The following is a 23378-nucleotide window of genomic DNA, read 5'->3' as shown; positions in this document are numbered from 1 at the left end:
AGCCATCAAGGGCCAGCTCCGAGGTGGGAGAGTACCTGTGCCGCACAGCGGAGAAGGTGGTCATCCGTGGTTAAGGCCAGCAGGTAATCCTGCAGCAAGCCGAGCTCCTGTGGAGAGAGAGCATGGTGCAGCTCTGACGGACCGCCACCTAGGAGGTGCCTACCCACGACCACAGAAGCCTCAAGTGGGTAATCAGTGCTCGCTCTGCCAGCGCCTCAGGGCACCTCCTCACTCAGGAGCCGTGAAGGAGCTGGACCAGGAGGAGCCCTTTCATCTCTCACATTCAATAAGTCTATTGTGCTGAGGGGAGGACAAGAGAAGAAAAAAGAACCCACCCGTTTTATTTTCCAAAGCTCCCTATTATCAAGGGCTGATCCAAGGCAGTTTCCCCCTTGGCTTTAGGCCTGATAAAATAAGTGGTCCAGGTGCCGCTTGGGCTGGAAGGCGAGGGCCTCAGGCCATAGTCTGCCTCCCTGTGCAGGACAGCCAAGACCTCGACCACATGTCCCCCAGGGCTGGGGATGGGGCTATGATCTGAGTCCTGGGCAGCAGAGGAGGCCAAGCACTCGGCGGTGCTGTGCCCTGGCCCGGAAACCAGGGGCAAGAGGCAGGCAGGGCCCTCACCTGGGCGCGGTTCTCTGTGACAAAGAAGAGCTCGGTGAGGGCACGGTGCAGGGGGAGCAGGACGCCTGGCTGTGGCACGTCTTCATACAGGCTGTACTCCATGTGGGTGAAGAGCTGCCACAGGGGCTTTAACAGCGAAAGGTCACAGAGGTCACTGTGGGAAGAGGACCATGTCAGGCGGACGGCAGGCGAGGTGAAATGCAGCTCTGACCCCCTGCCCCACATCTAGTCCAGTCGTTAGGAGACAGTCCTACCCACTCTCCCCCTAAAGAAGAGCCAGAGGTATTCACCACCAGCAAATAAGGAAAGGGGCAGAACCTAACTTCAAAACAGGGCTCCAAGGGAACAGGAGACCCTGAAGCCCATTTGTGCAAACCACCTGCACACCTTTAAAAATGGTTGCTATAAAGAACTTCCAATGACCGTAAAAAAAAACCTCAAGATAAATGTTAAGTGGGAAAAAATATAAAACTGTATATATAAAATAAAATTTGAATAATTAAACTGCATACACAATTACGTGACCACATTAAAAACAACAGTAAATACATAAAAAATATTACCAGTAGTTGTCCCTGTCAGTCTTCTAGATTTCCTACAACACTCACTGCTTTAATGATCAGGGGGAGAAAAGATTTAAAAGACAACAGCAACCATTATTATGCTCTTAGGCTCACGAGACACAAGAGATACACGTCAGGCCAGAAGTCTCTCCTCGTAGAGCCCCTTTCAGCAGAGCCCTGCTGAGGGACTGCAGTGACGTGTTCTTTCCTTACTCAGAGGGGGTTGTGCTGTAATTCCAGTTCAACATCCTTCAGAGGGGAAAAATTATGAAATAAATAATATTCTTGGACTTACATAATTTTATATGATCTTAAATTTTGCTCTTTTCTCTTTAATGTATGCTGTGAAATTGTCTAAGAAATAAACCAATCAGGAACAAGGCAAGGATGCTCACTCTTGCCAGTTCTATTCAACACAATACTGCAAGTCCTAGCCAAAGCAATTAGGCAAGAAAAGGATATAAATGCATTAAAGTTGGAAAGGAAGAAGTAAAACTGTTTCTGATTGCAGATGACACAGTATATATAGAAAATCCTCAAGATTCCACCAAAAAATGGTTAGAACTAATAAATTCAGTATAGTTAAAAGACACAAAGTTGATATGGAAAAACCAGTTGTGTTTCTATACACGGACAATGAACTATCAGAAAGAGAAATTAATAAAACAACCCCATTTACAATAAGGCCAAAAAGAATAAAATACTTAGGAATAAATTTAACAAAGCAGGTGAAAGATCCGTACACTGAAAACTATAAAACACTGGTGAAAGAAATTGAAACCACAAATAAATGGAAAGACAATCTGTGTTCATGAATTGAAAGAATATTGTTTAAATGTTCATACTACTCAAAGCAAAATCTACAGATTCAAAGTTTTAGTGGCATTTTTTATAGAAATAGAAAAAAAAATTCTAAAATTCATATGGCACTACAAGAGAACCCAAGTAACCATAGAAATCTTAAGAAAGAAGAACAAGGTTCAAAGTATCACACTTCCTGATTTTAAACTATATTACAAAGCCATAGTAATCAAAACAGTATTGTACCATTATAAAAATAGACACACAGATCAATGGAACAGAATAGACAGCCCAGAAATAAAACCATGCACATATGGTCAATTAATTTTCAACAAATGTGCCAAGAATATGCAACAAGGAATGGAAAGTCTCTCCAATCAAGGGCATTGGGAAAACTAGATATCCACATACAAAAGAATGAAACTGGACCCCTATCTTACATGATACATAAAAATCAACTCAAAATGGACTAAAGATTTGCATGTAAGACCCAAAACTGCAAAACTCCTAGAAGAGAACACAGGGGTAAGCTCCCTGACATTGGTCTTGTCAATAATTTTTGGAATTGACACCAAAAGTAAAAATAAACAAGTGGATCTACATCAAACTAAAAAGCTTATTCACAGCAAAGGAAACCACCACAAAATGATAAGGCAGCTTACTGAATGGGAGAAAATAGTTGCAAACCACGTATGTGTTAAGGGGTTAATATTCAAAAATACAGGGTCTGGCACAAATAACATTCCTTTTTTATTAAGAAATCTTTATTACAAATCATAAGCTTGTAATTCTGTAACATAACAATATCACACTTAAGCACACCATATGACATTTTAGGTGAAATGTTCAAATTAAAACTATAAATTATTATAGCCATATTATTATCCTGCCAACCACACTCACGCAGGCCTTATTCTGCTGGATTCTGTATATAAGAAACTCATACAACTCAATACCAAACCCCCCCTGCAAAAAACAAAACCCCAACAAATAATGCAACTTAAAAATGGGCAAAGTATGCCGGTGGCAGCACTTCTTTGTTGTGAGAACGTCCTCTTTTGAGACACCTGCCTAATAGAAGCTGATTCTAAGCTGGTAAAAAAAAATTATTCTACTTGCCTGTGTCCTTTTTTTGGGCTTTTACTACAAAGACTCAAATTAAAATAATGAGTTAAGCACTTTTTAATTTATGATTTTAGGCTCATTTTCTATTATATTTTAAATGGATTCCACAATAGTTAACTCAAAAATGCCTTACATGTGAATTGGGGAGTCTGAATGTTCATCATTGGTATGTTTTGTATTGAGTGAACCTATGACCCCTGCTGCCTCTATGACTGATGATACTCTGATGATGTAATATACATACCTGCTGATACTCTTTGTTGGGTCTCAGTTCTGAGGATCTGCTAGAAAAGGGATGAACTGACTGCTCTAGAGAACTGGAAAGGTCAAAGGGAAGAAATCGGTGGCTAGCATCTGTTTAACAGTAAAAGCTCTGTGGGGACCGAAACAAAGGGTAAAGGATCTGAAAGACGTTTTTCCAAAGAAGACATGAAAATGGCAAACAGGTACATGAAAAGGTACACAACATCGCTAATTACCAGGGAGATGTAAGTCAAAACTACGGTGAGGTATCTCCTCGGGGTTATTATGAAAAAAAAAGAGAGAGAGAGAGATAACGAATGCTGGTAAGGATGTGGGGGGAAGGGTGAGCACTTGTACACTGTGGAGTGACAGGTGTGTTAGCTCGATGGTAGTCACCCTTTCATAATGTATACATATATCAAGTGATCGTGTTCTACACTTTAAATATATTACAACTGTATTTGTAGGTTATACGTCAATAAATTTGGAAAAAAAAATAAACTACTTCTAAAATTTATAGGGACATGTAGGGTTAAAAATAGTGAAGACCACTGAAGAAAGAAATTGAAGAAGATACAAATAAATGGAAGCATATACTCTGTTCATGGATTAGAAGAATTAACATCATTAAAATGTCCATACTACCCAAAGCAATCTATAGATTCAATGCAATTCCTATTAAAATACCAATGGCATATTTCACAGATCTAGAAGAAATACTTCAAAAATTTATATGGAACCAAAAAAGACCCTGAATAGCCACAGAAATCTTGAGAAAGAAGAACAAAGTTAGAGGGATCACAATACCTGACATCAAACTATATTACAATGCCACTGTACTCAAAACAGCCTGGTACTGGCATAAAAACAAACACATAGATCAATGGAACAGAACAGAGAGCCCAGAAATAAACCTATGTCTCCACAGTCAATTATTATTTGACAAACAGGGCAGAAGCATAAAATGGTATAAAAATAGCCTCTTCAACAAATGGTATTGGGACATCTGGACAGCTACATGCGAAAAAATGAAACTTAACCACCAACTTACACCATACACCAGATGTAACAGAAAAAATAAACAAATGGGACTACATCCAATTGAAAAGCTTCTGCAGGGCTAAAGAAACCATCATCAAAATGAAAAGGGAACCAACTGTATGGGAAAACATATTTGCCAATGATACGTCATGTAAGGGTTTAATCTCCAAAATATCTAAAGAACTCACACAACTTAACACCAGGAAGACAAACAATCCAATTAAAAAAATGGGCAGAGGACCTGAATAGACACTTCTCTAAGGACATACAGACGGCCCCTAGGCATATGAAAAATGCTCAGCATCACTAGCCATCAGAGAGTTGCAAATTAAAACCACAATGAGATATCACCTTACACAGGTCAGAATGGCCATCATTGATAAATCAACAAATAAGTGCTTGCGAGGATGTGGAGAAAAGGGAACCCTAGTGCACTCTTGGTGGGAATGCAGACTGGTGCAGCCACTGTGGAAACAGAATGGAATTTCCCCAAAAAGTAAAAATGGAACTGCCTTTTGACCCAGCAATTACACTGCTGGGAATATACCCTAAGAATACCAAAACAACAATTCAAAAGCACTTATGCACCCTGATGTTCATAGCAGCGCTTTTTACAATAGCCAAGTGTTGGAAATAGCCTAAGTTCCCATCAGTGGATTAAAAAACTGTGGTACATTTATGCCCTGGCTGGTGTGGCTCAGTGGATAGAATGCCGTCCTGTGAACTGAAAGGTTGCTGGTTCGATTCCCAGTCAGGGCACATGCCTGGGTTGCAGGTCAGGTCCCCAGGTGGGGGTGCACAAGAGGCAACCACACATTGATGTTTCTCTCTCTTTCTCCCTCCCTCCCCCTCTCTCTAAAAATAAATAAATACAGTCTTTAAAAAATACAAACAAAATAAAACTGTGGTACATTTACATGACAGAATACTATGCAGCAAAAAGAAAGAAGGAATTCCTTCCCTTCGTGACAGCATGGGTGGAACTAGAGAGCATTATGCTAAGCGAAATAAGCCAGTTGGTGAAAGACAAATACCATATGATCTCACCTATAAGAGGAATCTAATGAACTAATGAGCAAAATAAAACCAGAGATGTGGAAACAGGGAACAAACTGACAGCTGCCAGAGGAAAGAGGGGAAGGGGCAAAGTGCAAAGAAGGGGAAGAGAGTAGTCAAAGAATGTGTATGAATGACCCATGGACATGGACAACGGTGTGGGGGTGGACTGTGGGAGCAAGGTGTGGAACGGAACGGAGGAGGGCAAAGTGGGAAAAATTGGGACAACTGTGATAGAATAAAAAAGAATTAAAAAAAAGTTGAACTATGCTGAAGGATGTATACTACTAGATATGTAAGTTTGTTATAAAGCTACAAGATTTAAGACAGTGTGGTTCTGGCACAAGGACATTAAAAAAGGCCAATGGAACAAAAGAGACCAGACACAGACCCGGGCACAGATGGAAGCCTACTTTGTGACACAGGAGGTATGGCAAGGGAAAAGGTGGTCCTTATATTCAAGTAGAGACGCTTGTGAGAAACAACTAATCTTGGCCCCTACACTTCATATATTCACTAAAATTCATTCCATGTTGACTGTAGATCCAAATGTGAAAGAAAAAACAAATAAGCTTCTGGAGGATAACACAGAAAATATATTCATGACCTCAAGTAAGGCTAGAATGTCCCCGACAGGACAACAAATGTACTACCATAAAGGGAGTGATCGATAAACTGGAAGACATTAAAAGACATCACTACCAGAGGGAAGGGGCAGGCGACAGAGGAGGAGGAGGTACTCACAGAACAAACACCCAGCGAAAGATGCAGATCCAGAAGGCCGCTTACCTGTGGGTGCAGCACCGCACAATCCTCAGAAGTAGGTGGATCGCTTTCAATCGCTGATGACCAGTCTGGCGACAGGCCACGCCTACCAGCCATTCCCACATTTTGGCCAAGGGGAGGTGTGGAATAACTCTTTCTTCTGACAGCATCTGCTTCAAAATTTCAAATCCTGGGCAACCCCCACAGAACAGATATTTTAATAAATAGAATGTAACAACTGATCATTTAAATTTTGCCTGAAGTAATGTCTTTTGTAAAAGCAACATAGGGACAACATTTTTATTTTCCCTTTTTTGCAAAAATGCCCTGGCAAATTCTAAGACAACAAGCGCCTTTTTTAGGTAGCTCTACTCTCTGGCCATTCAGGCTCACAACTAGCCAACTATGTAGCACTTTCTAGAGTGGCACGTGTGGGGTTTGTGAGACAAGCCTGTGGCAGCCTTAGACAAAAATACCTGCTCTGACTGGAACAAAGGTCAACGGCATAACGGCACTCGCACCCACAGAGGGTCCCGGGCAGGGAGACGGTGCCGACAGAAGCAGCCGAGCACGCACCTGTCTGGAATCGCCCCAGGTGTCCGGCTGTCACAGTGAACTTGTAGCCCCACTCAGTGTTGCTCATGTCAGAGGTGAAGCGGTAGTACAGAGTGTCCCCTGGTCACACAAGAATCAGAACAGGTCAGGACACTGCAGTAACAGGGAATGGCAAGTGAGGTGCTTCTGATGAAATATAATAAACCCCGTTTAAAATCCTCCAATAATTTCCTTTTTCAGTTTTAAGTTTAAATACTTAATGTTAAGAACTGATATAACCAAGAATTTATTTACTACCTGGAAGCTCAAAATCTTTCCATTTCTGTTGAGACCCACTGAAATTGTGTCGATCCTGCTGAAAGTCACTGCTGCTGGCCATGGCTAATTCATCACAGCCTTCCTCTGTATTGCATTGAGAATCGAATTTGATTGAGAGGTAGATCGCACCAGGAATGTGAACTTTATCCTAGGGAGAGGCAATGAGAACGCTTTTGTCGGTACTGGTCAGTTACTGAGGGCTTACCTCATGCCAAGTCCTGCCATTGAACCTGGGGACGTAAGAACGAGTAAGCTACAGCGCTGCCTTCCAGGAGCTCTCAGTCTAGCGAGCTGGGGTGGGGGCTCCCATGGGGCTGCAAACACAGTAGGAGCGACACTCGTACAGACTGGGGCGTGGCCAGCAGGCTTCACTTGAAGGAGGGGAGGGCAAAAGAGAGCCGCAGTGCAGGGCTGCTTGGGTTGTGAAGAATGAAGAGAACAGGAGGAGCTGGACAGAAAGGAAGGAATGGCGGAAGACAAGGTGAGGGGAATGCGACTGTGTGGGGGCACGTTTCAGGCAAACAGAACAGCTCTGGAAAGTGACATGTTCGGGAACAGCAAGGAGCTTGACGTTCTTGGGTAAAGGGTGAACTTGGTGAGTACGAGTGCTTGGGAGATGGGACAGGGGTAACCCTGGAAAGGCTGGCAGGAATGAAAGTGAAAGCTGGTGTGCTAAAACAAGACCTTTAGACTTTGCCTGGAGGGCATGGGGAGCCCTGGAAAGGTTGTGAGCGGGAGAAAGCCTTAGGTTTGTGTTGTGCAGGATCACTCTGACAGCTGGTGGGAAGCAAGGCCAGGGCTGGGGCAAGGCCAGCAGTGAGGAGTGAGGAAGCCAGAGAAGGGGAGGAGAGTCGGGGTGAAGATAAGGTGGTCCCCTTTGAGGTATAACTGGGTAGCTCACTAGATGTGCCTACGTTGGGCTGGATCCAGGAAGACAGGGAGAGAAGAGGCTTTGAAGGAAGAGAATAGGGAGGTTCTGCAAAACAAAGTTTCAGCTGAGCAATAACCAAGTTCTATTGAAATTCATGAATTTCTCTGCCATCTACCACTGCTGCTAGAAGGCGCTGGCCTGCCAGAAGCATATGCCTTGCCAGCTCCAACATTTTGAAAAGGGCTAAAGAAATGCAAGTGGCATTATTAAGTCAGTGAGAATAATAGGCCATCCCACACCTGCCTCATCCAAACTCCTACCTCCCCTCGCCCCATGCAGGAACGAAGTTAAGGGTGGAACACATGAGGCTTTTCAGTTCTGAGTCACCACACAAAGGGGCAGGAGTCTCTAAGGTGTGGCAGAATCACCAGCAGACAGATAGAGTGGGGGCTGAACTCAGACCCACACGCAGACTCACTGCTGGAAGGCACCAAGGAGCCTGGCTGCAGGAAGAGTCAACTCCCCTCCAAGGTCAGGTGGCCCACTGATTTCTATTAAAACCAGGTCAGGAGGAGAGATGACTTGGCTGTACAGAATCTCAGGCTTCAGGGAGGCAGACTGCAGCTTAGACTAAGGAAGCACTTCCTTGGCCAGGGATGTATGGAGAGGAAAGAGCTGTTGTGGGAGTTGTTGAGATTCTTGCTACTCAGCAACCCTGAGGGTCCTGCAAGCTGCATGCCCTGAGGCTAGGTAGGCCTGGCTAACCCTGGGTCATACCTCAAAGTTGGTGTTGTTGTTATATGGGTGTTTCGACTCTCTCACTTGCACCTCCATTCCTGGTTCTTCCATGAATTGGCAGGCAGCCAGGGCCATGGTCCCCAGCATGTTCTCTCGGCAGCCCTGGAGCACCTTCTGCAGGATCTGGTGGGACGCAAGGCAGAGAATGTCAAGGCCTGCCAGTGGCAGGGCCTGGGAGCTGCCCCATCACAAGGAAAGGAGAGTCTATTTCAACCCAGGGCCCACCACAGGGGCTGGCTTCATCCTGGACCTTGACCCCACCCCCTCAAGCCATCCCACCAGCTCACTCTCACTGGATGGGGCTCTTGCTGTGATTCAGGACACGGCGGTACTTTCAGGGCAATACCACTTGAAGAAGGTCTGAAAGAACCAATAGGACCCATCAGAGATGGTCGTGGTCCCTGAAGAGTTCTGAGCCTAGCAGGGGGGTGGACGTGCAGATAAACAATTGCAGCACGATGGAATATATGCCCAGAGTGAGGTGCAAAATTAGCAGCTCCATGAGGCAAGAACGGGGGAAGGGCATGGTCAAGACAGGGACGAGCAGGGGCCAGATTTCTCCCTTTTATCACTTCCAAATGGGAAATATGGCTACAGCAAACATTCCAGCAACCCCAAGGCTGTGAGGCTGGGAAAGGACCTAGGGGACTTAGGAATGGGTGGTGTTCTGACATAGGCAAATTAAGGATTATCACAGGATAAATTCACTCCCTGATGAATCCTCATGCACTGCATCTGTGTGTGTGAGGGAGGGAGGTGGGGGTGGCAAGGGGATAGGGTAGGGATGAATAAGAAGGTAGCAAGTGTGACTCAAGATGATTGCACTTGGACACCGGGAAGGTGATGATAAAACCTTCTAGCTCAGGAGAAGACAGTGCCTGGGGCTCCTGCATTCTAGACCATTTTGCTTTGTGGATCCTCCAGTTCTATGCAGCAGGAGGTCTAAGAGATGCTTCTAGACCTGTGAAGGATTGCTAACCCAGCACTACTTTAAAAGATGAAGTTGAAGATTTGATTTAAAAAGAAAACAAAAAATGGCCTCCACCTGTCAAAACTGACCCTTAACACTAGAGCACTGGACTTAAGAGAATGCACAGACCCTGGTGAGCCCCCATGTCTGGCACCCAGAAGCTAGAAGCCTTGGAGAAGGCTCCCATCTTGATTTCTTCACCTCTAGGTCACAGTGTAAGACAAGTGTAAGTGCTGGCAGAGTGTCTGACCTGGGGTAGACCATTCTAGAAATGACAGTTGGAAAGAGAAGACACAAATTGTCCTGGAAGGCTCCTTGTATTACAGAAACAGGCTATCAGTGTTGTAATGAACGCAGTCCCCTGGGCTCCACACTAAGTGAGATGCTAGGGGACACAAGAAGAGAGACAGGCTAACAAAGAGAGTTAGGCTTGTAGCCCTGACTAGTGTAGCTCAGTGGATTGGGTGTCGTTCTGCAAACCAAAAGGTTTCTGGTTCGAATCCCAGTAGGGCACATGCCTGGGTTGCAGGCCAGGTCCCCAGTTGGGGGCGTGTGAGAGGCAACCTATTGATGCTTGTCTCACACATCAATGTTTTGCTCCCTCTCTTTCTCCTTCCCTCCCCCCTCTCTAAAAATAAATAAATAAAAATCCTAAAAAAAAATAAAAGAGTCAGACTTACAAGTATGAAAACAAAAAGGGAAACTGCAAAGACAAGTTTCATGGACACTGTTCCAAAGACTCTGGACACCAAGCCTGTCCCAGGCTGTGAGCTCAGCTCTGGCCAGTACTTGGGAGAGTCCAACAGTGACCTATGCTGCCTGTGCTGGGGAGTCCCATGGCCACACAGGTAAGCTTACTCCAGAAAATCACTTGCTAGAGGGCTTCAAACACTTGGGGCTGGGGGTGGGGAGAGGACAGAGGAGTGAGTGGGGTGAGTGCCCCGCTTGGCCTGCTTACGTACCTTTTCCCACCGATGTTTTTCTTCCAGTTGCATGAACATATCAAAAATGTAGGTCATGTGGGCAGGGCCACTTAGCTCCAGGATGTCCTCACTCACTGGCACATGCCCAGGCCACTCAGCAAGCAAGGATGCTAGCACGTGGCGAGCGTACAGGATGGCTGTGGCCTCATTCACGCGGAAAAGGTAGTCCCGGACTGCCCTCTTACTCTTGCAGTTCAGCTCCTTGTGCAGGAGGGCGGCGCTCTTGCTACGCCGTTGCTTGGCATAGCTCTGCTGCAGTTCACTCTCTGTACTGGAGATCAGCTTCTGGGTCACGGGGTTTGATTCAGGAGTGGCCTTGTCACAGCGTGTGGGCCGGGACTGCAAACCCAAAGACCACCATTACAGAGCCTGCCCTTCTCACAACTGGGGGTGGGAGTCAGTACGGACATTTTGTTTCCCAGGTGGAGGCGACATACCAAGCATGGTAAGATAATCATGTCTGTATCCACGGCTTTGGCACTCTGCTCATCCAGTCTCAGATTCCGGCTGGGCTGCCACTTCTGAGCCAGGGTCCGTATCCTTTCATCCGTGGTGAGCTCATCGCCATCAAACCTGAAGAGAAGGAGCACAAAGTTGGCTATGTAAGTTAGAGCAAGGTAAGAGTTTAATTTAACCTGCAGTGAAACTTGTCAAAAATGTTGACCAGAGTTGTTTTCCTGTTATTTTGCAATTACAGTATTACTTTCCATATTTTGCAAGTTAGATTCACAGCGTGCATTTATTCACGCACGCGGTGTGCACGTACGCCTTCTGGCAGAAAATGCCAATTGTCCCACAGGACCCATCCTGCCTTTCTTTTGAAACAAAGTTCCCTGAAGTTTTAGCAAGATACAGAATCACTGAGCTAGAGACACGGTTCCCAGCACCCCCTTGCAGGTAGATGTAGCGATGCTACTGGGTTCTTACCAGTGGGGGGCCAGTGAGGTACCATGTGCTACCTCTGAAGCCCACCCTCAGAAAACTGCACTGAGGATGTGCCCCTTTCTCTACCTTCCCCTCCTCTGGGCTGCAGCAGAGAGGTGCGGTGGGTGAGCCAGCTTTGACTACACAGGTGAAAACAAAGTGAGGTCAGTATGCGGAGTAAAGCTGCCCACTCACCCTGGACTGCTCCTACCTCTGAACTGTTCGAGGGAGGAAAAACAAATCGCATCCTCCCTGGCCCATGATACTCCTGGGTTTCTTAGTTACAGCAGTTTAGGTTATGCCCTAACCGATGCAACCCTGCTTCATCTCACAAGGGTTTGAGGCAATGTATTAGAAATTCATATGGAAAAATAAAAATACAAAATATAAAACAAAAGAAGTATTAAATTGGAGTTGAATATAAATCAGAATAGGAAGTCAAAACTAGGGTATGGGGACAGAGGAGATTAGCTACAGACAGGTAAAGCTCTACACAGATTTAAGAGCTGGGCCCAAGAACTAATGCTGAACTTCCTGTCCAAAAGAAAGGAAATATTATTAACTTTATAATAATTCTTGAAGAAAAAAACATGAATATAACATGTAGTGGTGAAAAAATAAACAAACAAAACAACACTTTCGACCAGAAGGTCCCGCCCTGCGCTGTTTGCTCCCTGCACGACACAGGAGAGAAACCCTGCTGTCTGTCTCACTTCTGCCCCCGCAGTGAGTTTACTCGAAGAGGCAGACTGCGATGGAACGGTTTTCTGCAGGAACATACGACACAATTCGAGATGATCCCCGCGATGTAGCACAGCCTCACATCACTTTGTGAAGGACTAAGACTGGCTCCACACCTGCTTCCTGGCCTCTCAGGAGTTTCTCTCCAGATTTCGTTGGCAGGAGGTAGGTGGAGTCCTCACGTGCTCTCACACTCACTTCAGCTGCATCTCACGCCCCTTACCTCTTCTGAACCTCCAGGAAGAACGAATCGGTCCTTTTCATCTGTAGTTCGTATATGGCCCGGAGAATGTGCAGAGGGGCATTGAGGGCATCGTGAGCCATCTGAAGGCCATGGGGAGGCAGCAGGAGAAAGGAATTTAATGTGCTTTCACATGTTATTGATAATCTAAACTCAAAAGAGGTGAAACAATTATTTTCTAAAGTTACCACAGGTTATAATTTAAGAATATCATATGGGTACTTAAAGCATATAAAATTACAAGCCCTAAAACGTGGATTATAAAATCTGCATTACTATTATAAATTCAAAGGAAAATATAAAACACAGAATCCTCAAAAGAAATATTATATCAATAGAATGCAAAGCTAGTAGTCAGTAATTACACACCACACTGTATTCACTACCAGCTTCTCTAGAGCTGCCCTACAGTGAAGTTTGACCACTGACACCTAAGTAGAAGTATACTGTACTTTCTTTTGATTTTCAAAAAACTGTACTTTTTTTCCTGACATCCATCCCATACTCTGTTTTCTCTTCATCTGGTTAGATTCTCTGAGCTCAAGCTCTCACCCATTTTCACATCATTCTGAGGAAGAGTGGATTATCCATGGCAATAAGATAGTATGTCAGAGAAACCACAAGGACGATCATTTGGGGGTTTATGGATGGGCTGGAAATCACATGCAGAAATTTACATGTATATTTGAATGTGAATTTTACAGGAGAAATGATCTAGAGCTTTTGGATCCATGGATCAAAAACATTAAGAACTACTGTGGTGAGGGCTTTTTCATTCTTCTAGATCCATTCTGTGTAATACAGGTAGGGTCCTCAGGAAGTGAATTCTCAGGACAGAAGACAGAGGCATTTTCATGTATAGGCTAAGACCCAGTCCGAGCCAAAGAGAATCCATTCCTCAAAGTCCTTAAAGTCCTTTCTGAGCCCACACCATGACCCAAGAACATACCAGGAAGCATATTCTGGTGGGCTCATCCAGGCTTTCGAGAGGGTCTAGCTTTTTCTGCTCTGGCTCGCTTGGGCTGCTGACTGACTGTTCCACCTCCTCCTCTTGGTCCCCTCGCTCATCCAGCTCCAAGTCTCCATGCTCGGCCAGAGAGCTGATCTCCTTTTTTGAAGAGTACAGCATGATGGACAAAATCTACACAGAAAGAAAATCAGGTGGGGCAGGAAAGTGAGTGTTTGGTGGGCGAGAGCATTACACAGATCCTCAGCCCTCAAAGGGCAGAAAATATTTGATCTAACTTTTAAAAATATGTCAGAATTCATACAAAAAAGTAAAATTAGTAACATGAAAACACTTTCAATGGTACTTGTAATCAAGGAAACGTTAACTGAAGCTAGGAGGGAACCGGGTGTTTATTTACTGTGCCACTGACAGTGTAAACTAATGCCATCCGTTCGGAGTGCATTTTGGTGAACTGAGATCATCTGATGGCCGTTCTCTAAGTTGAATTTCTAAGCTGAAGGTGGATTATTACTTACAAAAAGAGCTGTAAAAGTGTTCACAGTTCCTGACCCAGTGAAAATGTAAGAAGTTATATTCATGATGTGGTCAATGAAGCAGCACTAACGGCACACACTGAAGCCCACCCTCCCATGTCATGGGCAGCCATTAAAAACGGCGGTTAGGAAATAAGCAACTTAGAAAAACGGCCATCGTATTCTCAGTTTATTGGAGTACCATGTTCACTGTACAATCTAAATCTGTCTGTCCGTCTGTCTATCTGTCTATCACAGATACAGAGGGAAAAAAAGAATAGGAAATACATAAAACACTGATGGTGGCTGTGTTGGGGGGTAAAATTTAGAGTTTTTCTTTCTTTTCTATTTTTCAAATTTTCTGCAATGTGGTTCTATTATTTGAATAAACAAAATTTAATTTAAAGTATTTCCTAAGAACAAGAGCTCAGATGCTCCCCAGGTTATCCATTAACATGTTTCAGCATATTCTCCTAAAACCTAACTGACTCCTCTGTGGTGAATGCAAGCTGTTGCTTCACGTTCAGGCCGCGGTGGGACTAGGAAAGGCCGGCCGGCCGACCACCCTCCACACAGCAGCAGCCTTTCTGGAACCTGAAGCTGGCACTTGGTATAGAAACTCCACAGGGAACCAAAGCAATTCTATTACGAAGAATCTAAAGCCTAGAGGGAACAGTAATAAAATGAGAATTATCAACTAACATCCTAAAAATATATATATAAAAGTGAGGACAAATTTAGAAACTGATCTTAGCTTAAAGGAACTTTAAAGGGAAATAATTATTCAAGGAAACACTTTATTATCATGATATAATGTTTCCATATAAAATACCTCTCTTCCAATGTTCTTGGAACAAACATCAAGTTTCATTTCCCCTGACAGGGAACTACAGGTGTTATGGCCTTATTTCCAAAGGGGAGACAAATACCAAACAGTTTTCACAACTGCACAGCATGACAGTGCACAGGGCGGCAGCAGCTGTAACTAACTGAGGGCTCTAATTCCCAGGCCAGTAAATCTGCACCAGTTGGCAGTAGGAGGAGCCACCTTCATCCCTTACTTCCAGGTCCCGGAGGAGCCAAGTTTTACTGAAGCCAGTCCCTTTGCTGCACTTTTTTACCAGCAACTTCAGCAAATCAGTCTGAAAGAAGGTAGCGTGCGTCTCTTCAAAATCATGAGCCTGCCAAACAGAAAAACAATGATTTGCAACTGTCTCAGAATGAAGAAGGTAAGGGTCACTAGAGAGAAGGAAGCCTCCTTCAGGGCCTAGTCTCAACTAGTGGCCCAAGTTCATCCTTAAGTGAAGAGTCCACAGGAAGGATAAAACTCTGAATCTTAGCCATAATCTATGTCTGTGCACTCACTCTCCAATTCATTCACTCAACAAGTATTTCTGAAATCTAGTACATTCTATATGGTAAGTCCTACGCTAAGAACAGAGGCTTTATGTCCCTCTCCTGCTTCTACCTTCCAAAAAACTTCCCACTGCTCTTTAAAATAAAACCCAAGTTCCTAGTCACAGCTGACAAGGTCCCACAGGTTCCAGCCTGCTTCTGTGTCTTCATCTGCCTCGTCAGTGCTATCCTGAATCCCTCGAGCTGTTCTCTTTGCTCACTGACGACTATGCCTGCTCCTGGAGTTCGCTACTCTCCCAGCATGCAGCGCTCTGCCCAGACTCCTTATCTATCACCTCAAATTTCACATTCTCAGAAAGGCTTTTTCTGACTCATGATAGTTTTCCTTGCAGGATCTTCCTTGTCTCTCTTATAATTTAGGCTGTAAGCTTCATGAGGACTGGGACCTTCTTTCTAGTTTAAAACTACGTATGCAGTTTCAGCTGGCACTTAGTGCTCAACAATATTTACAGACTGCAGAAGTCAAAGACAGAAATAGTCCATGTCCGCAGGGAGTTTATTTTCTCTTATCTAATAATGCAAACAATGAAAACCATAGCAGACTGGCATACGTGCCATGGTAGCAACAAAGAGTGGATGTGTGGTGTCAATCCTCAACCTGCAAATTCTCAGGGCCGGGCCAGAACTGATAGGCTATCCCTCCAATCTCCTGTGACGCTTGAGCCTTTCTGTGGCTTCCTCACTGGTGCTGCCAAAGTCAAAGAACTCGCCAACTTTTCAAATGAAATCCTTCTTTTATGCCTAGCTCTGTTGGGAAGATCATCCTAAAGTGTTCCTTTCCTCCCCACCCATGCCCCTCAGGGAGCAGAAGAATCATGTTCCCCTAAGTCAAGGCTTCTCATCTCCACACCAATTATTGTCCAGCTCTGGAACTTGTTTGCATCCTCCCACCCCAACTGACCAAAGATCCCATAGGACGCTAGCCCCTTTATTCTCCCCTTCATCATGTCCTATGAACCAGAAGGAGCTGTGGTTCAAAGGGAAGTGAGAAAACATTCAGCCCCTTTGTCTTCTCATCTTCCAAGTTTGTGTGCCATTAGGCAGTAGTACCTGGTTCCATAAAAACAGTCCTAGAAAACTACAGAAAACCAACTATCAGGGAAATCGTGTTTCTTCTTTAAAGTTATCCTTGTGCAAGGCCCCAACCATTTCTAAAAATAATCAAAATGCTATGATTAGAAATATGCATTAGAAATGCATCCATAGAAGTTAGATGGCATTTCCTCCTAGTTAATCCCTTGCAGATGTTAAATCACAGGCTAGGTTCAGTGGCTGATAGGAGAGGCGCACCATTACCTTTAGCGTTTTATATAATCCTTTGAGGGCCAGAGACAGGACCCAAGTTGCTTCCACTGCCTCAGGACAATGGCTGTCCATGCTGGTTTGCAGAAGGTGACTGGCAATGAAAGCAAAGTGCTGGGAATATTGGCTCAGCTGGGCCTGAGAGTCACTGCATTCTTGTCCTCCTCCTTTCTGGACCAGCTGGTAGTCCTTCACTGAAGGGTGATGTCAGGCAGCAGAAGAAGACACCAAAAGTACAGTTAATGCCTCCCGCAGCTAAGTTTCTTTCCCAGTAATGTGTCTTAGTGAAGCAAGAACTGCAACCCCCAAAACACAAACTTAGCTTCAAACTTAGCCACTGAATTTAAGGCCAGCTCTTCACCAAGCAACTGAGAAAGGAAATTCACATTTCTGCTACTGTGCACAAACAAGTTTTCTCCGAAGGAAGACAAAGGTTGGTAAAGGAAGTTCTTAAGCACAGTGCACATGACAGACTTCCACTTCCCAGCAAGACTGAGTAAGAGGGATCGGATTTACTCTTCTACCTTAAACAACCAGAACACTGAAAATACATGAAACAATTGTTTGCAGCCACTGGGCAACAGGTAGTACAGGACTATGATCCCTGAGAGAACGGACATAAACCAGGTGAGCCCTCCAATAGCTCTGGCTATCTAGAAATAATGTCCAAGCTGCAGAGCAGCAGAGTCCAGAAGTCTCAATGAATTGAGGAGACAGAGGTCAGTATTCAAGGAAATCAAGGCAGCCAGAATTTATGGGGCAGGATACCATAGAGAAGGGAGATGGATGGAGGGGGGCAGAGACAGAGAAAGGGAGGGAAAAAAGAAGGGGGGGGAGAGACAGAAAAGAGAGAGAAAAAGAAAGCGAGAGAGAGAGGGAAAGCGAGAGACTCTGAATGGGACATCTCTCCAGATATCCACAGAAGGGTCCTCCTGAGGCTTTGGTTGAGAATTGATCTGCACAAATGTGAGGGGAAACTATCTTGATAGGAAACGACCTAGTTCTAAAAAAGAACTACCAAAAAGCAATAGGCAGAACAATTCTTGGAACTCATACAGAGCTGGGGAAATTTTGTCTTTCTAACAGTGAGAATGGAAGTATCCTGGTAGGGCCCAAAAAAGTATTTGAAGCCATGATGGCCAAAATTTTTCCAAATTTGATGAAAACTATAAATCCACAGAACCAGGAGCTCAATAAATCCCCAAGCTGAAGAAACATGAAGAAAATCACACCAAGCACACCAATCAAAATGCTAACAATCAGTGATTAAGAGAAAAATCTTAAAAGCAATCACAGAAAAGACACATGATAAAGAATAACAGAGAATGACAGCACACTTTGTGACAGAAGTTATGCAAGCTGGAAGAAATTGGATCAATACCTTTAAAGCATTCAAAGACAAACTCTCAGCATAGCATGTTTTACTTAGTAAAACCATCTCTCTATGACGAAGTCAAAATAAATATTTCTTTGATTTGGTAGGACAAACCAAAACAAAGATTTTATAACAGCAGACTTTCACTGCAAGAAATGTTAAGGGAAGTATATCCCTTAACAAGCCAAAGAAAATAATACCAGATGGAAATTTGAACCTACACGAAGAAATGAGAGCACCAGGAATGGTAAACATGTGGGTACCCATGAAAAATATGGCTTTCTCATTTTTAAATCTTTTTTAAAATGTCTGACTTTTTAAAAACAAAAATAAACAATGTATTGGTAGGTTTATGTCATGTAGAAGTAAAATCTGTGACAATAACACAAAGGATGGGGGACAGGAGTACAAAATCTGTTTCCTCATTATGTGAAGTAGCATAATACTGTTCAAAGGCAGACTGTGATCAGTTACCGGTGTACGTTATAAACCTTAATGCAACCACTAAAACATTATTTGAAGGTAACTATTATCAACCCTAGAGCAACCACTAAAAAATAAAGAGTTATGGTTACAAGCCAATAGTAGGGATAAAATGAAATTTAAAATAAGAAAGATGGCAGAAGATGAGGAAAAAAGGTACAAAGAACAGATGAGACAAATAATTTAAAGAGCAAGAAGGTAATAGAGTTCGACTCAACCATCTTGATAACTGCTTTAAATGTAAATAATCTAAACATCTCAGTTAAAAGGCAGGGACTGTCAAACTGGATTAAAAATGAAGACAACACAGAAATCCACTTTAACTGTAGGCACAGGCAGGTTAAAGTGAAAGGATGGAAAAAGATATATCATGCAAATGTTAGTATTAAAAAAAAGCTAGAGAGGCTACATAAATATTAAAGTACACTTCAGAATAAGAAATACCATCAGAGATAAAAAGGGACATTTCATAACGAAATGAGAAACAGACATACACATAATTACAGTTGGAGATCCCAACACATTCCTCTTTCAGGTACTGTCAGAATAGACAGACACTCAGTAAGAACACAGAAGACTTGAACACCACTATCAACTGACTTGACCTAAATGTCATCGGACGGACACTCCACTCACAGCACAGCGTGCGCATTCTCTTTGAGTCAATGGAACCTCATTCAAAACAGATCTGGCCCATAAAACAAACAATAATCTTAACAGAACTGAAATTATGTTCAAAATATATTCTCTGATCAAAAGGGAATTAAACTTAAAATCAGTAACACAAAGATATTTGGAAATAACCCAAATGCTTGAAAATAAAACAACAAACTTTTAAATAACCCACACAACAAAGAAAAAATCATACAATAAATAGAAAATATTCTGACCTTAATGAAAAAGATAATACAATATATCAAAAATTATGGATATGGCTAAAGCCATACTTAGAGACAATTCATAGCATTAAAGTACTTCAATTAACAAAAAAGAAAGGTCTCAAATCAGTGATTTAGACTTTCAATTTAAGAAACTAGAAAAAGAAAAATGAGCAAATTATACTCAAAGCAACAAGAAATAAGGAATTAATGATAAAGATAGAAATCAATGAAATAAAAAAAGATAAATAATACAGAAAAATCAATGAAACCAAAAGCCGGTACTTTGAAAAAAACAAACAAGTTGATAAATCTCTGGTTAGACAGTCCAGGAAACAAAAAAGAGAAGACACAAATTATCAAAATCAGGAATGAGAGAAGACAGGTTAAGAGAAATTAAAAACCTACATTTTATAAGACCTAAATTTACTCCTTAAATACAGGAAGAGATATACCATGCTCATAAGCCAAAGACTTAATATTGGTTAGATGTCTGTTCTCCCCAAACGGATCTCCAGAGTCGACATAATGTCCGTGAGAACTCCAGCATGTCCTTTAACAGACCGACGCCTGATTCTAACACTTACACAGAAAGGTGAAGGAACTAGAGTAGCCAAAGCAATTCCGAAAAACAGTACAAAGTTGGAGAACCTGACTTTAAGACTTAGTACAAATCTACAATAGTTAAGATAATGCAGTTTTCAAGTAAGGACAGATGTATAGATTAATGGAACATAAAATTCATAAATAGACATACACATATATGGGTCAATTAATTTTCAACAAAGGTGCCAAGATAATTTAACAGAGAAAGAATAGTCTATTTAACAACTGGTCCTAGAATGACTGGATATTCATACACAGAGGAGGAGGAGGGGAAGGAGAAGAGGAGGAAGAAAGCAGCAGCCCTGGCCAGGTAGCTCAGTTAATTAGAGCATCGTCCAAATACACCAAGGTTGTGGGTTCAATCCCCAGTCAGGACACATACAAGAATCAATCAATGAATGAATAAATAAGGGGAACAACAAATCAATGTTTCTTTCTCCCCCTTCCTCTCTCTAAAATTAAAAAAAAAAGAACCTTCATGTGTACCTCATACCACACACAAAAACAGCACTGACAGTGCCTAATGCTGAAGCTGAGTAAGAAGGCAGATTATTATTTCAGAAGTGGAACTGGGCACATAATGGTTAGATATTCCAGGCTCTTTGGGATTTGGCAAATTAAGTCAAAGGCATTTATGATGTACTTTCACTGTTCTGTTGATGAAACAAAATGGAAAGTGACATGAATGTCAAAACAATTATTGTTACTTTACACTCACGTAGCCTCCTGACTCCACAATGTTTAAATTACCCATTAGAAAACAAATGACACTGACAAGTGGAAAAATTAAATATTCAGAACGTAAATACCTGACTGACCCCAAAACAGACAGCATATATTTAAAATAACATAATGCAAAGGGTCTTCAAATTGATCTTAATTATCACTATTTCAGAGATGAGAAAAAAGAAGCTCAGGGAGCTGTAACTTTTTTTTAAAGAAATCACATGCAGGGGCAAGAACCAAGGTATCGTCATTGATTTTAGAGTATGCAGAGATTAGACAGTTTTCTTCTATTTTTGGAAGAAATAATTATGCTTGGGACCTGTTTTCCTTTTCCGAGTTTTAACATCAACGATCACAGCCCTGTTTTTCTCCGTAAAGTGCTTCAAGATGATCACATTATGGGGCTCATTGGCATTATCCATATAAACACAGCGGGTCCCCACACATAGAACCTAGAACATGAAAGAGAAAACAACTCAATAGCACACAGGCACAGGAAAGAGTACTTAATTAGATAAAAGCCCAGCCCCTTTTGCTTGTGCTCTGGACTTCAACAAGCACTCAAGGAGGATTGGGTTCTTCTCATCTCTAAGTCCAGAGCCTGGCACAGGCCTGGCACAGAACTGGTTTAAGAGCTTGCTGGATGAGGAAGCCATGATTTTACAGTCCTCTTCGTCCCAACCAGTTGAGAGATATAAATATTAGAAATGAGATCAGGATGAATGCCAAATTGAAAAACAGGTGTACTTTGAAATCCTTTGTAATTTACTATATTAGTTACTATTATTTAAAGCCCACTACTGGCTACCAAAATGAATCAAATGTTGAAATGAATCAAATGACTAAATTGTTGAAAATGCAAATTAAACAGACCATCCCATTATCTTGAAAATACATCAATATTATACAAGCAAATTATGTAACTGAAAGAAAAAAGTTCCAAAGATGTATGCTATGGAGACTTTGACATGTGTGATGAAGCCAAAGAGGGGGCCAGGCCTTCGGGGTGATGTACCTGGGGGAAGCCGACCAGCACTAGCAGGGTGAAGATGTTGGTGTGTTTCAGCTGGAAAGGCAACTGCTTGATGCAGTGGTCTGTGAAGGTGGCAATGACGTCACGCCACAACGGGGCACTGTTGAGTGACCGCAGGATCTCTGCCATGGAGCACGCCCAGTCCAAACCTACCCGGCTGGAAGGCAAGAGCTCCATTAGGTGGCGGTACACAGGCTCCAAAGGCAACTCAGCAAAGCCCGCTACTCTCCAAGGCAGATCCAGGCGCACGCCAAAGAGCCATTCATTAATTAGTGAAAAACTACTGAAAGGATGCTTTTCACATAGTGGTAAGTGGAAAAAAATTAAGACCTGTTACTTACATATTCAGTCTACAGCTACGTTTTTAAAAAGCTCTATAAAAAGTTACATGTGTGTGCAATGGTGCACACTCACAACTGAAAAAAAGCTTGTTAGAAAATGTAATTTTTTGTTCTATTGTTTATTTTTATCTCATTTTTTATTGTTGGAAGGAAATATATTAAACTAGCATCAGATGCATAAATATGGTATAAGCCAGGGTGATTTTTATTCTTCATTTCTGTTTTACGAATTTGGTGTTGTGATTGTTACTTTTACAATGAAAACATATCTATTTTCTTCAGCTCCAGAGCCTACACTTGCTGCTCTCAGGAAAAAACAAACTAGAGCACTGAAACAACAGACAGTGCCTAGGCTGCACAGCTGTTTTAATGTGGGTTTTAAGCTCAGTTTAATGCCTACTGATGGCATTGATAATTAAACTAATTCTATTTTTATTTATTTATTTTTTTAAAAAGATTTTCATTTATTTACTTTTAGACAGAGGGGAAGGGAGGAAGAAAGAGAGGGAGAGAAACATTACTGTGTGGATGCCTCTCATGCGCCCCCTACTGGGGACCTGGCCTACAACCCAGGCATGTGCACTGACTGGAATTGAACCAGCAACCATTTGGTTTCGCAGGCTGGCGCTCAACCCACTGAGCCACACTAGCCAGGGTGATGATAAAACTAATTCTATTCTCACATAAGATTCCCAGACAACAGCAGTGAAGCATGCTGAAATTAATCAACAACCAGACCACTGACTTAAAGAAATGAACAGCAAGATGGAGCAGAGCGGGGGTGGCTACCTGTCCAGGCACACAGCTCCAAGGCTAAACAGCAGGTGGGTGGTCTTCCAGCCATCTGGCACAATAGAATTGTCCCCTGAAGCAAACAGGTTGTGTTTCGCTGAGAGGACCTTGATCACTGCGGCATCCACCTCTGATGGCAAAAGGCGGATGATTAACTGGCCAAGAAGACCCAGGGTGAGATGGTAGGTTTCATTCAGGTGGCCTGCGTTTGAGATGACAACCTGAAACATGAGTGGGAGGACGTGCTCCAGGTCTATCAGGGGGACAGTGAGATCCTGCTGAGAGGAAGAAAGAACTATTTAATACAAAATCCATGTAAAAACAC

The 23378-nt window shown here is 42.8% G+C and overlaps 1 protein-coding gene across 4 annotated transcripts in view; it reads right to left on the bottom strand.

Moving 5' to 3' along the window:
- Window positions 1-23378, bottom strand: part of ZZEF1 (zinc finger ZZ-type and EF-hand domain containing 1) — a 110624-nt gene that overhangs the window by 4439 nt on the left and 82807 nt on the right. For 2 of the 4 annotated variants that reach the window (XM_053910560.1, XM_053910562.1), the window contains exons 40-54: window positions 23051-23331; window positions 21903-22077; window positions 21207-21339; window positions 16814-17013; window positions 15163-15282; window positions 13569-13760; window positions 12602-12702; window positions 11151-11286; window positions 10693-11052; window positions 8740-8883; window positions 7071-7239; window positions 6795-6893; window positions 6243-6408; window positions 625-778; window positions 36-107 (exon numbers count right to left, since the gene is read on the bottom strand). In XM_053910560.1, the coding sequence (XP_053766535.1) occupies window positions 36-107; window positions 625-778; window positions 6243-6408; window positions 6795-6893; window positions 7071-7239; window positions 8740-8883; window positions 10693-11052; window positions 11151-11286; window positions 12602-12702; window positions 13569-13760; window positions 15163-15282; window positions 16814-17013; window positions 21207-21339; window positions 21903-22077; window positions 23051-23331 (2502 nt within the window). Of the gene's footprint in view, window positions 1-35; window positions 108-624; window positions 779-6242; window positions 6409-6794; window positions 6894-7070; window positions 7240-8739; window positions 8884-10692; window positions 11053-11150; window positions 11287-12601; window positions 12767-13568; window positions 13761-15162; window positions 15283-16813; window positions 17014-21206; window positions 21340-21902; window positions 22078-23050; window positions 23332-23378 lie in introns of those variants that run through there. The other 2 variants (XM_053910561.1, XM_053910563.1) reach the window with 2 other exon arrangements.

Source organism: Desmodus rotundus, chromosome 9 (genome assembly GCF_022682495.2).
Source record: "Desmodus rotundus isolate HL8 chromosome 9, HLdesRot8A.1, whole genome shotgun sequence".
Classification (NCBI taxonomy): Eukaryota; Metazoa; Chordata; class Mammalia; order Chiroptera; family Phyllostomidae; genus Desmodus; species Desmodus rotundus.
Note: the sequence above shows the minus strand (reverse complement) of the source record. Positions and strands in the feature narration are given on the sequence as shown.